Source organism: Thamnophis sirtalis, unplaced genomic scaffold (assembly GCF_051295495.1).
Source record: "Thamnophis sirtalis isolate CommonGarterSnake01/CBP01778 unplaced genomic scaffold, rThaSir2_p1.2 scaffold_7, whole genome shotgun sequence".
In the NCBI taxonomy this organism is placed as follows: Eukaryota; Metazoa; Chordata; class Lepidosauria; order Squamata; family Natricidae; genus Thamnophis; species Thamnophis sirtalis.
This window is the reverse complement of record NW_028261387.1, coordinates 48,298,461-48,312,531: the sequence shown is the minus strand read 5'-3', so window position 1 is coordinate 48,312,531 and position 14,071 is coordinate 48,298,461. Positions and strand designations below refer to the sequence as shown.

At 42.3% G+C, this 14,071-nt stretch overlaps 2 protein-coding genes across 2 annotated transcripts in view; one reads left to right on the top strand and one right to left on the bottom strand.

The window, feature by feature from the left end:
• NUDT3 (nudix hydrolase 3) overlaps positions 1-10,081 on the top strand; it is a 44,035-nt gene extending 33,954 nt beyond the window's left edge. The window contains exon 5 of the mRNA XM_014062988.2: positions 5,331-10,081. Coding sequence (XP_013918463.1) covers positions 5,331-5,503 — 173 coding nt within the window. The 3' untranslated portion in view covers positions 5,504-10,081. The remainder of the gene's footprint in view (positions 1-5,330) is intronic.
• Positions 2,908-4,143, bottom strand: LOC148044642 (uncharacterized). The gene has a single exon (XM_087720736.1). The coding sequence runs from the start codon at positions 3,931-3,933 to the stop codon at positions 2,908-2,910; it is 1,026 nt and encodes a 341-aa protein (XP_087576862.1). The 5' UTR covers positions 3,934-4,143.
• Positions 10,082-14,071: the final 3,990 nt, after the last annotated feature.

Below are 14,071 nucleotides of genomic sequence, written 5' to 3'. Positions count from 1 at the left end.
TGGCTGCGCTCCACGTGGAGTGAGCTGTGATATGATTTGGTGTCTGTAAGCCCTGCGATTGGTATGCAGTGGCAATGCAGGTTCGCAACCACCTGCCTATAGTGGTGAAAGTTACCTTGTTACCCAGGGATTCTGGTTGGAAGGAGACAAACAGAGCTTCAGATTTCCTGTTTGGCCTGGTTCTCCTGAGGTAGATCCTCAGAGCCCTTCTTACGTCCAGAGTGTGCCACTTCTTCTCCAACGGGTGAGAAGGGTCTGGATAGAAGTTGGGCAAAATCAGTTCCTGGGCTCGATGGAAGTAGGAGCACACCTTGGGGATGAAGGACGGATCCAGCCGTAACACCACCCTGTCTTGGTGGAAGACGCAGAGATCCTCCCTGGTGGACAGCGCTTGCAGTTCGGATATCCGCCTGGCGGAGGTGATGGTCACCAGGAACGCCACCTTCAGAGTCAGGAACTTAAGGGAAACTGTTCGTAATGGCTCAAACGGAGCGCCTATTAGAGCGTCCAATACCCTGTGTAAGTCCCAGGAAGGGTACCTGTGTACCGTGGGCGGTTTGAGATTGGAAGCCCCCTTAAGAAATTGCCTGACCATGGGGTGGTGCGTCAAACTCTGGTTTCTGCCACACAGGAGAACTGATGAGAGGAAGTCCAGAACCTGTGGCACCATAGCCTGGATAGGATTGTACCCCCGGGAGTTACACCAAGAGTCAAAGGCCTGCCATGTGGAGCCATAGATGCGCTCTGTGGAAGGTCTGCGGGCGGCCTGGATAGTCCTTATCACCCTGGGGAAGAGGAGGTCTTTCCTCAGGATGCTCTGCTCAATTGCCAAGTGGTCAACTGGAACCATTGAGGATCTGGGTGCTCCAGCGACCCCTGGCTGAGGGATATCCTCTCCTGGGGGATTCTCCAGGGCCTCTCCACAGACAGAGACTGGAGATCTGCAAACCACGGCCTCCGGGGCCAGTGAGGAGCCAACAGAACCACTTCTGCCCCCTCCTGAAGGATCTTCCATATGACCCTGGGGATCAGGGGCAAGGGAGGAAAGGCATACAGAAGACCCCTGGGCCATGGACTCCGCAGAACGTCCGTCCCTTCCGCCCCCCCGTGTCTGGTACCTGGAGAAGAACCTCGGGAGATGGGTGTTGAGGGGAGTGGCAAACAGATCAACCTCCGGGCGCCTGAAGCGCTTGACCACCTCCTCAAAGATCGCTGGCTGCAGCCTCCACTCTGAGTTGTCCACCTTGGCCCGGCTGAGCCAGTCGGCCCTGGTGTTGTCCACCCCTGCTATGTATTCTGCCCTCAAAGACCGGAGGTTCCTTTTGGCCCACTGTCCCAGACGTTTGGCCTCCTTCATGAGGGCTCTTGATCTGGTCCCCCCCTGCCTTTTTATGTGGGCCTTGATGGTGATATTGTCTGTGAGGACTAATATGTGCTGGCCCCTGACAGAGTTCTGGAAATGTAACAGGGCCAGGCGGACTGCCCTGAGCTCCAACCAGTTTATGTTGTGAGTCCCTTCTGCCTGAGTCCACTGTCATTGCACCATCTGAGCCAGCAGATGGGCACCCCACCCGCTCAGACTGGCGTCCGTTGTTACCGTCAAGCGGTCTGGTGTCCAGAAAGTTTCGTCCTTCGTGATTGCTGGGGACGTCCACCAAGTCAGGGAGCAGGAAACCTCTACCGGGAGAAGTACCTTGGTCTGTGAACAGCTCGTGCACCTTTGCTGGAACGGCAAGAGGAACCATTGGAGATCTCTGGTGTGGAGGCGAGCCCACGGGACGATGCCAATGGCGGAGACCATGGTGCCTAGCAGTTTAGACAGAGTGGTTAAGGACACCTTGCACTTCCTGGCTATCAAGGAGCCTAGCTGTCTAAGCACTATCTGTCTGTCAGGCGACAGAAAAACCATGCCTGTCTGGGTGTCTATTCTGGCTCCTAGGTGAATCAGACTAGTAGAAGGGTGGAGGTAACTCTTGGCTAGGTTTACCATAAACCCGTGGTCCCTCAGGACTGTCATGGTGACGTCTAGATCTTGTGGGGCACCCCTAAAGGAAGATGACTGCAAAAGCAGGTCATTTCAGGTAACATTGGATGTGCACCGGGACCTGTCTCAGGTGCGCTGCCAGCGCTGCCATTACCTTCGTGAATACCCTTGGGGCTGAAGACAGCCCGAAGGGGAGGGCCCAGTACTGATAGTGGTGTCCCATGTAGCAAAACCTGAGATACCTGTGGTGATCCTGGGCAATGGGAACATGCAGGTAAGCCTCTGTGAGGTCTATGGAGGTGAGAAAGTCTCCCTGCCTAACCCCCTCCAAGATAGAGTGCAGGGAGTGCATCTTGAACCTCCTATAATGAATGGAACGGTTCAGGCATTTCAGATCAAGGATCGCTCTCCAGCCCCCTGAGGCCTTGGGGATGACAAACAGAATGGAGTAGTGCCCCTGACCCTGTTGTTCTGGAGGCACTGGCTGGATCGCCCTGAACTCCAACAGGTGTTGGATGGCCTCTTGCATCAGCAACATCCAGGTCGGGTTCTTTGAAACCGGACATATCCGGAAGAAGCTCGGTGGACTGGAAAGAAATTCTAGTGAAAGGCCATGCCTGATGGTCTTCTGCACCCACCTGTCAGAGGAGGTGAGGTCCCAGCGGTTGGCGAAGTGTGACAGGCACCCCCCAATGGGGAGAACGCTGGACCTAGCTTTAATTTTTGCGGAAGGAGCGCCCCCCTCCGCTTCCTCCGTCCCCTTGAAAAGGCCGCTTCTGCTGCCTGCCTCTCTGCTGTCTGTCTGGGTACCTCTGTCTAGCAGGGAATCCCGCCTGGTACTGCCTGTTTCAAGAGAACCCTGCCTCTGACCCCCTAAAGGAGTCCTGACCCTGAAAGAAGGAACCAGAGTTCTGACCCCAGGACTAGGAGCGTCTGGGGTATGGAGTCGTCCTGAAGCTGCCTTTCTTCTGGGCAGTGGCCAGGACCTTCCTCTTGTCCTTGTTCTCAATCAGGAACCGGTCAAGAGCCGAGCCAAAGAGGTAGTCCCCTGTGAAGGGGGCTGAAGCCAGGCGCCACTTGTGACGAACCTCCGCCTGCCACTGCCGTAGCCACAGCAGCCTGAGTGATGCCACCGACGACGTGATCGCCCTGGAAGCAAATCTGGCTGCAGCCAAGGTGGCATCTGATGAAAACTGGATGGCTGCCACCAGCTTGTTGATGTCATGATGTGACCGGACATCTGCTATGGGGGTGCGTTGCTGTAGCTCCTGCAGCCACAGCAAGCATGATCTGTTGATGAAGGAGGCTGTGGTGACTGCTTTCACAGCCCAGGCCGCTGCTTGATGACCCCTCTGCAAGGTGAGGTCCGCCTTCTTGTCCTCCACCTTCAAGGCCTCTGGCTCCCCAGGTATGTCGGTGGATGTATGAAGAGCCACGACTGGAGCATCTATGGTGAGCTGCGCCAGTAGCTTAGCCAGCTCTTGGTCCACATTGAAGAACACCCTGTCTGAAGAGGAGGGTGAGGGACCAGTTGTAGGAGATGCCCATTGGCGCCTTACCAGATCGAGGAAGGTCTTTGGCGTGGGAACGGTGTCTGCCTCGATGGCCTGCTTACTGAAGATGTTCTCTGCTGAGAAGCCCTGGCGTTGAGGTGGGGCCTCCGCTGCTCTGCTGCCTAGCTTGACTGTTGCCTTGGCTTTGAAGAGCAGGGACTTAAACAGTGAGGGCTGGAACAACCCGGTGAATGTAGGTTTAGGAGGAGGCATGCCTTCGTCCTCTGACAGCTTGTCCTCCCTGATCTTGCCTTCCTCATTTTCCATGTCACTGTCCTCCTGGGATGAGTCTGAGGAGCTGGGGATCTTTTCCGCCTGGGCTTCTGGGAATTCAGGAGCCCTGGGGGGTGGGTGGGAGCCCCCCCCCGTGGCTGTGGAAATGCTGCTGCCATGCATTGCTGAAATGCCTGCATCATTATCTCCTGAAAGTTGGGGGCCCCTGTGGGAGGTGTATGGCTGGGGCCTATGCCCCCCTGAGCAGGGGGAATGCCCAAGAGGGGAAGTCCAGTAGGCAAGGCTGCCCCCACAGCAGGAGTGGTAGGGGATTGCCACCCCTGAGTAGCACCCCAAAGTCCTGAGGTGTCTATAGGGATCCTTGCTGGCAGGGCTGGATTCTCCACTGTGCCTCCGCTGGGTAAGGGAGTGCCTGGAGTCTTCCCACCTTTGCCTGGGGTGGCCTGATGGCTGGCAGCCTTCTTGCAGAGCCTCTCTAAAGCCTTATGCCTCCTCCTCTCGTACTTAGAGGGCTTAGAAGGCTTGTGACCCCCCCTTCCTCTGGATCTGCCCTGGGGAGGAGGTGCTTGCTTTTACATTTAGCCTTTCCTTCGGGCAGTCTTTGGGGAAGCCACTGATTGGATGGTTGCTCTTCTGCCCCTCCGGTGGGGCTGCAGTCCATGCTTGCAGCTGCCTGGGATTCTTCTTCCGGGTAGCTGCTGGGCGCCGCCATCTTAGACCACGTGGGTCCTCCCGGCTTCAAAATGGCGCCACCCGGCTTGCAAAGGGGTGTGAAATTTAAAAGTACCTGAAGAGCGGCTTGTGCTCCAGGGAGTGCCGCGCGCCCTCTCAGCCAGATTCTCTTCCTCCTGCCTCTTCTCCGATGCCGCTGTGGCCAGGAAAGGCTTCTTCTGCTTCCTCACAATCCTCTGGAGGCAGCGCAGGCGCTCTGGGGCGTTTGGGAAGCCTAGGTTCGCCGCTCAACCCCTGAGGGGAGCGACAGAGCACTCCAGCGATTTACAATCCTCCACGGCTAGGTCTTGCCTCCAGGAGGCCTGTGCCCTATCCTCCTGCTCCCCGGCCAAGGTCCTCACTGTGTGTTTTCAGATTCACTCAGTGGCCAGGGCAGCGTGCCACCCCAGGGGAACTAGTGGCAGTCCCGATCCTGCAGGAGGAGGCTGTGTGCGGTGCAGGGAGGAAAGACTCGACGGGTCCAAATGAATTCTCTTTAAATCCTAGTAAATTGCTGGAGATCCAGAATGGGCAACCTCTCATGATCGGTATGAGTCAGAAAAACTGGGGAATACCTGGTGCCAGGGGGCGTTGCCCAAAGGGCTTATCTGACTCAATCCAATCACGAGAGGATAAGGTCAACCCATTCTGGATACTCCTTCCCCCTCACTATGGAGAAAGTGAATAGGTTTTTTTTTGCATTTTGAAAAGAAAAACCTACTTAATGAGTTCATTATTTATTAGCAATTGACATATAGTTTGCTGTTGTGAAACAATTGGGCATGGAGAGGATTGTAAATACTTCAGTTTTTGTAATCTAACCTTTTCCCCTCTTTCTTTATCTGCAGGAAGGAAAAGGGAATGGTTTAAGATAGATGATGCCATAAAAGTTCTGCAGTATCACAAACCTGTACAGGCTTCATACTTTGAAACCTTAAGGCAAGGCTATTTGGCTAATAATGGCACTCCTGTGGTGACCACTTCATTCTCGAAGGAGAGCACACTATCCGACATCAGATGACTGAAGATAATCATATCAGAGAAGTTTGAAACATAGACTGAAACTTGGATTTCCTTTCTTCCCCTCTTCTCGCCGCTTTCACATGCGTTCTTTGGTAAACAAGACATGTGCAGCAGCCTTTGGCAGAGCAGATGTTTGAGTGTTGCATTATAGTGCAAAGTGGGTGGTTTGGGGTTTTTTTGTTTTTGCTTTTTCTTGGATATGTATTTTGTAATACACATTTTGTGCATGAAGTGCCCCTTCCCTATTAACAAAAAAAATTGACAATGTGAACAGCAAGGCTATTACTTTCATCTATGCCTTGTCTTCTGAAATGTTCTTGTATATACTATTCCAACCATAGCCAAATCTCTTATCTTTTCAGTAAAGAAGGCTACAAATGTGAGATCAATTCTTTATGTCTTAGATTTTGTACTGTAAGGTACTGTTGAGGTCTGTGTGGTGGCCACTTGCTCCACATCTGCACGTAACATTTTTTAGAGGGAGAAATCTAACACTGATTTTGCAAGATTTTTTTTTAAAAAAACACAAGCTGCTTCTATAAAGAGGGCTTCATAAACTTGTCTGCCTTGTTCTTTAAAAAAAAAAAAATCTTTACGACAGTGTTAGTGGCTGAGCCAGTTTCATTCCCTGCATCCTATTATTCCCTGACCCAAACTTAATACAATGAGACTGGAAGGAGACTTGCAAAGCATCCCTGATGCTCAATTCTTTCTATAGTTTCAACCATTATGTCATGTAACAATGGACAGAATCACAAAGAATTGGTTATCATTCATTCAAAAGCATATGGGGTCAGAAACCTAATGAATTCCAATTTCAGTAAATAGGAATCAGGGATTCGAAATGAGTTTAAAAATGTGAACTGGAACATCAAGCACTAATGTGTAAAATGATTTATCTTCCTGTTGCATACTGCTGGTGTCTTTTTTTGGTCCATATGCCTTACATCTTACTGAACTGGATATTGTAATTTGTGCTAAAGCATTGGATTGTACTTTGAGTGTCACCTCATGGTGGGACAGTCACTTTATGTCCCTGAAAAGAATTCCCAGGGAAAAATTCAAGTGTCCAGTCTCCTTTGTCTGTAATATTGTATCATGGAGCACACTCAGAATTATAGACTTAATTTCTTAAGCAGCAAAGGTACAGCTAGTTCCCAAGTAGAATTGTTTATATGGGGATCTGTGTCATTTAATAGGATAGTTAACCTGATACATTGGCACACATCACATTTTTGTTTCTGTTGATGTTTCATACTGTCTTGATTTGCCAATAGTGTTGTCTTGTTTTTTTGGAACGGGCTGTGGGAGGGGGTGGATCTGGGTAGTTTGGGGAGGGGCATTAGTTCATCCCTGGCTTGAGGCAGGACCTAGTTGCTATATTTGGTGACTACTTCTTTGTCACAGTATAGCTAAGATGTGAAATTAAACCTGCAGTACTCCAATTTAATATATAATTCTCCCTCCCCCTTATATGCTTAAAATACATTTAAAATATTCTGAAATAGTCATACAGCCTGATGAAAAATAAATTAGTATAGTTTCTTCAATGGACAGTTGCTATAGAACCAATAATATGTTTTTTTTAGTTTTGAATTCCCTACTTTCTGTTAATAGGATAGGATTTCTTAATATGGTATCACTGAAACCAAAAGCAATACACAGTACATGCTGAAAGGTGCAGTTGAAACAAGTGGCTTAAACTTGATCTTGAACAAATGAAAAATTATGTTATGCCACTTTATTGCCCTTCATTTTAACAAATAATAAAATTTAGCTGAATGAGCTTGACTAATGTCTTGAAGCGTACAATACAATAATTATTTATTTTACTAAGTATACGTGTAACACTATCCAGGATAGCAAACTATTGCCTTTAACTAAAGGTTTTGTGTCTCATTGAACTGATTAGGACACAGACAACTGAAAGAGAACTGAGACTCCTGATGGAGAGACTGCAGTTTTAATATCTATAGCATGCACACTTTTTTAAAACTCTAAAATGTTTTTATAGGGCTGTTAAACTGACACTTTAGAATAGAATATTGTTAATGATATTCTAATAGTGATTTCTTGTTTGTTTGGGAAAAATAAATTGTGCCAAGAAAGTAGTTTAATGTGGGATGAATTGATGCTGTTTATACAACTGCACTGAGTTGCTGATGTTTGCCTTCTGAACTGGAAGTGGAAGATGCGTCTCCTGGGGTATAAACTGTCTGGATTATTGGTAAACTTCCTCCTGTTTACTAAAATTCACTATTACACCTCCTTTTAATGCACTATATTCATACCTTTCCCAGCATCTCAGGGTACTCTGTAATAAACAAGCCAAGAAGCTGTAGTAATACAATGAAAATGCATTATATCAATTCACTTTTTCACATTTCTAATTACACTGGAAGTTCCCACATTGTCAAAACATGTATCAAGAAAGAGAATTTTCAAATACAGTTTATTCTAAGTAGGCAAGTTGGTCACCATATTGGACTTTAAACATTTTAATCCTTCAGTGATTGCTGGATTTGTCGATTAAAATGCAGATTGTTTTGATCTTTATTTACAAAACTCTTAACTTTACATACTGAAATTAAGAATTGCTGGCAGGAACAATAAAATCATGTGAAAATCGTTCTTTCCCTATAAAATGGTTTAGTAATTATGTTTGGCCATCAGATATTCAGGAGATCAGGTATTTTCTCCAAAAAAATGTATTACTTAGCCATGGGTTTTATTTTTATGTATAGATTTCTGGTCCTTCACTGTTTCAGAAGAGGCTCAACATTTGCCAGAATTAGTTGAACTTGCACACTTTTTGATTTAAATATTTGCTGGAACAGTGCAAGCAGTATTCTGGATTTGTAGTTATATATAAGTTCAAATGAGATACCAATACTCTCATCAGATGAATACTAGATGGGCTTTTGAATTATGTGTGCTCTATGCCAGCCCTTAATAGAGTGGCACACTGGTGTAGATATCCTTTGGAAAAGGAACTTTGGAGCATAAATATGGCATCTATTTGCAACTCTTTAAAGTAGTTGCATTTTTTCGTGGGATCACATGGCTTTCCTCTACAGCTACCAGGATTCTGGGGAAAGATGGGACTACTTTAAAGAGCTGCAGACAGCTGCCATCTTCCTGCCCCTATGTGCTCTGAAGAGTTCTTTAAAGAGTCAGATCTAAAGCATTGTATAGCCTTACTTTCTAAGTCAGGTGACAGTGCTACTTAAAATTTGTTTGTGACTGTTAATTGGAACATAGTATCTACTGAAGCATAGTTAATTGGAAACAGTAGCATTGTGAGTTAAAATGCACAACTTATGTTACAATTTCCAATATGGAAATTTCTTATTAGGAAGACAAAGGTTCAGGCTCTCTGTAGTCATATCTAATATCCCATGCCCTAAAATACATTAGTAATTACCTAATACATTCTTCTCTGTTTTGATGTCTAGATTAGAAAGTGTATGGGATGTAGTGGTAGAATATGCAGGAGTATTTTACTATGAATTATCCTTTGAGTTTAACCTTGAATCAGTTAGAATGTCTGAAAATGGAGTGGTGGATCAACTTTGAAGAGTTTAGCCTAAAAGTATTGCAATGATTTTAATAGCAGTTTTTCTTCCACTCAAAATATTATATTTGTTAACAGTATTCTTAATTTTGTTCCTCACTCTTCAGCTGCCTCCTTTTTTTCAATAAGCTTATTTTATTTGTTTTTAAATCTGCCAATAAAAAAATAAAGTGCCGTATTATCCTAGCTAGTGCTTATGTAGGAATATGCAATTAGATATGTTAGCTATCTAATTTGCATTTGTGAAATTGTTTTGGCACTTGAATTTACATAATTCCCATAAATGCCAATATTTCTTTTTCTCTACAACTCTGTTCTGTTGATATGATAGGCAGCAATAGTATGCTGTGAAATGGATAAGTGGATGGATCTCTTCTCCCCATTCTGATTTGTACTAGATTCTTAGACATTAGCTCAGATGATTGGGAAGGGACACCTTCCATGCCTGCTTCCTTTGTGTAGCTTGCTACCTCCAAGTATACAACATAAGAAGTATTGAAGAAAAATGGTCTGGGGTATGCCTATATTTAGAACAACATTGAGGAAGTGTTTAGAGAGAAAATTGGACTTAAAATCCAATTTTGAGGAGGGAGGATCATTCTTACAACTGCAATTAATATTCTAAACCTCTTGAAGTTCATACTTGTAAGCTTAAAAATACAAGCCCAGCAACTACATGCAATTGCTCGTAAGCAGTGAAATTCGAATTAGAGCATGTGTTAGTGAAAATTCTGGGAGTGTTTATGTGGTGGTGATTCTTGATTTGCTTGTTTCCTAATGTTAAAAGTACATTTGCTCCTGAATAGAGATAATATCAAACATTGTGCATATTTCTTAATGCTTGCTTGATTTTGTTTGTCATTATAGCTGTCCCCAGGTAGTGGGTATTGTTTTGGAAAGGGTGGGGAACTGAGAGTCAGTAGTGCTGTGGGACTATTTTGCACTGGAGGGGTATGTATGTATACTTCAAACCCTGTAATAAAGAAGCTGCTTTTGAGTACATTTTGCCACCTCTTGTGATAACAGATTTTATTAGAAGCTACTTTCAATGTGATTGCTTGGCATGAATGTTGAGTTCTTGTAAAATGATGACATTTAGTATTTCACACAAACATTTGAAAAATAGGCTAATGGTTATTTAAAATCTTCTCTAATTTCACAATCACTCACAAAAGCAGTTGGTCACTGGGCATGTATCTGAAATGACTTATGAACATTATCATCAAAATAGTTTCTTCATATCAAAATTCTCAAGACAATTGCTTCTACTTATTGCTTATCTATGTCTGAATGTAGATATTATAAAGGCTTTTCAGCTGAAGTGCTGCATTATTGATCACATTTGTAACTTTGAGTTAATCCTATTTTTCTAAAAATGCCTAGGGTTGATGAAAGAACATTTATTTCACAATCTTACATGTTTTATTTATACTCTTGAATTGCCTTCTGCATTTAATAAGATATACAGTAGCAATTACAGAAATTGACCCCAATATAACCATTCACCCCATACACTTCTATTTAGGCACTAGGCATCCTAGTGATAAAAAGTCAAGAAGATGTGTTTAAGACAATTTCGTAAACTTGCTTTAAAATACTGGATTACATATTCCAATGATATGGTATGGCTCAGTTTTTATAGGGCATGTCAAATTTTTCAATTTTCAATTTGGAAACATTAAGGGTGCTCAAAAGTTGTGACATGCCTTTGGGATTATAAAAATATTTTGGTTACTTTAATATAATTTAGATATGCTTGGTAAGTAACTATATAAATATCCCAACTTTTTAACATTTTGTTTGTTTCATAATGCAGTCTCATATACATTTATCTCAAAATGTAAATAATATAGTTACTGTTATCAGCATACTTGTCACTAATGTCTACTCATGCTGAAAACGTCAAATATTTTGCCGGGATGTTGAATGCACATCCTTCCTTTTAAATTGCTACTATATATGTATTCCTTCTCTCTTTCCTCAATTTAATGAAAAGGAAATATGGATGGAAGCATCTTTATAAATATATTCAATTAAAATTATTTCAGATAAAGCAGAATTTATAATGAATACTAAACTGATCTTACTTGAACATTTTATCCTAGAAGCTTGGCAATTTGATTAGTTACTCTTAGACCTGAGTGCAGTACTAAATTGAATGTCCAAGAATTGTACTGCTGCAAAGAATAGAATTATTTGTATGTATTTCTCAAGATTTCTAAATTCTAGACCATGAATTTTATTACAACTATCAGTACCTTGATGAAAAAATATTCAAAATTGAGTATAGCTAACAGGTGAGCCCATAAGATCAAACACAAGAAATTTCAGTCATCATCTCCCAGGATCATCCTGGTTCTTTACACCAGAATGGTGTGCTTGTTCCTGTTTCCTCTGGTAGGATGTGCTTTACCTAACATCTTTCTCCTATCTGGTATGTGAAATGGGCAAAGCTCTTAAACTTCTGTTTATTTTGTTGGTAATTAAAATTCAAAGGTTGCAATAAAGTCTAAAATGCTACTACTGTACCTGGCTATATAAAACAGAGGTATGTCGATAGAGGATTCTACCCAGTCTCCCCTCCTTGGGAAATAGTCAAATATTAAAAGAAATAAACCTACTATTAAAGAAGATCTAATACATAAAACCCCATTTTTTATACATTCACACGTTGTTTTGCAAAATATATATGATGTGGTTAATTTGGATGAAACACAGCTCATACAACTAAACTAAGAATTCCCAAAGAAAATGCAGCTGCTTCAGGTAGAAGATGCAAATTGTAAATGAAGCAGTCTTTGACCAGAATGTTTCAGGTAACAAGATGATAGTACAGAATAAATATTGTTAAGAATAGCCTAGAGCAAAATAAGACTTAGCTTTTAACTTGTTTGAGGCATTTTCATAAATTATTTTTTGACTTCAAGTCTCATTTCTCTAATTATTGTTTAGTTAACAAGTCTTCCCTTTCCCCTCCAAGGCCATGTGTTATACTCACTACAGAAACTAACTCTAAAGAAGCTATTTTATCACCACTCACCCATGCACTTTAAAGATGACAGAAAGGTAGAATGCTTGGAACTGAATCAAACTTTTGAACTCTAACCCTGCTTTTCAAACAGCACGATCTCCATATTTAAATAAATGAACTGAGAGAAGGAATCACCACTATTGGGGTATAGGGTTGATTATTTAGAGAATAGGAACATTCTTCTATGATTCATTACAATAGTATGAGACTAAATACAGATAATTGTGTTTTTGTGGTTCCTGCCTGGCAAAAGCTACAATTTTGCATGTAAAAATGAATATATCATCTCAGGGTTAGAAGTACTGGCAAATGTGTCTGCTTCAGGTGATTGTTTTTTTAGTAGAAGTGTAAGCAATGTGAATCACCCAGTTACCTAGTTGAGTTAGGCAGTGTAGAAATTTAATAAATAAAAATGTGTTTTAAAACATTATGGTATTTCTAAAGCTGATTGTTCTGGGTTAGTTTGGGCTACATGAAATCTATAACCACTAAGAAAAAAATGATACAGTTTTATATGTATTATAAACTCTCTGCCATATTTTAAGATAGGATTGCAAATTGACACACCTGCTATTTTTTATGATTTGTATGCAGAGAGATTTTCTAAGGGCTTGTATTTTGGTGGTTTTCTATCATATGATAGCAAAATAATTTCTGACATCCTTTCCAACATATTTCAAATCAGTTATCCATGCAGAGAACTGAAAGACAAAATGTGGACATCTTGCTTGGCATCAACTCCCTAATGCACAAACTGGTTGGAAAGAAACTGGAGACTATTCAAATCCCACTATTGATGTCCTAATTGAATACAAGGAATATATATTAGTCTTTGTAGGACAATTTGATGCATTTCAGAAATAGGCCTTATTGAACTGGATTAAATTTATTTTCAGGTAAGTGCCTAACATTGCAGGCCTAGTTTTTCTCCCTCTTCATTTAATTTTTCCATTTATATTTCTTATGATCTGTTGAACTGAAGAATGACATGGAGCTCTCTCAAGAGACAGTGCTGACAAGGTAGATCTACAGCTAGGCAAGAAAGACAGCAAAGAATGAATAGTGAGTACATTCAGAAGTGTTTTTGCTGCCCTTTTAAATTCTGTTTTGATTTTTGTTCAAAAATGTCTCAAACACTGAGCATTGATTTAAATGATTTTTTTAATATACGCCTTTTATAACTTCTAATATATTCCATTCACATCGTTGGAGTCATAATGACATTTTCTAGAAACAGAATGGCAACCTTCAAAAATTCAGGTCTACTCTTCCCACAAGGAATGCAAGGTTCTCAATTATGTAGACTAACAACCGCTGCTTTGTAATAAATACAAGCCTTAATTAAAATATAACAATAAAAATTGTACAAGTTTGTTTGCCTTTTAAGAAATCCTTATACATCATAATATTGCCTCCATCCTACTGATGCTTAGTGGGCTTGATACTCTTCCTGAGAAGTGCAGAGGTTTAACTGCATTTTCAATATTCAGCAAGTCTAGAGTGACACAGGTTTCTGAATGAAAGTACGGGGAAGACTGTAATCTTAGAATTGGAGAATAATAGGTTGAAGAGGAAGAACGATAAGATTAGGTCTTACAACGGGTAGGAGCTAAGTGAAAGAACTGAACTAATTTTGGTTAGTTTGATGGTTTGTGAATAAAAGAATTACAAAGAAATACTTCTTTTTATAATGTGTACATAAAACGATGGAACGTAATTGTTTGAAGATACCAATTTATAAGCTTTTATAAGAGGGCTTCACCAGATAATGGAATAAGTACCTTTTGGTGTGTACTAGTCTGGACACTTGTATATCTAAATATCTTAGCTCTAAATACTCACTGCAGGGGAACAGCCACAGAAGGTTCTTGTCTCACATCCTGTTTTGGATTTTTCAGTTAGTCATAGATGTGGCTTGTGGCTTGTTTTATGAAAACATCCACTTATTTGTAATAGTGTGG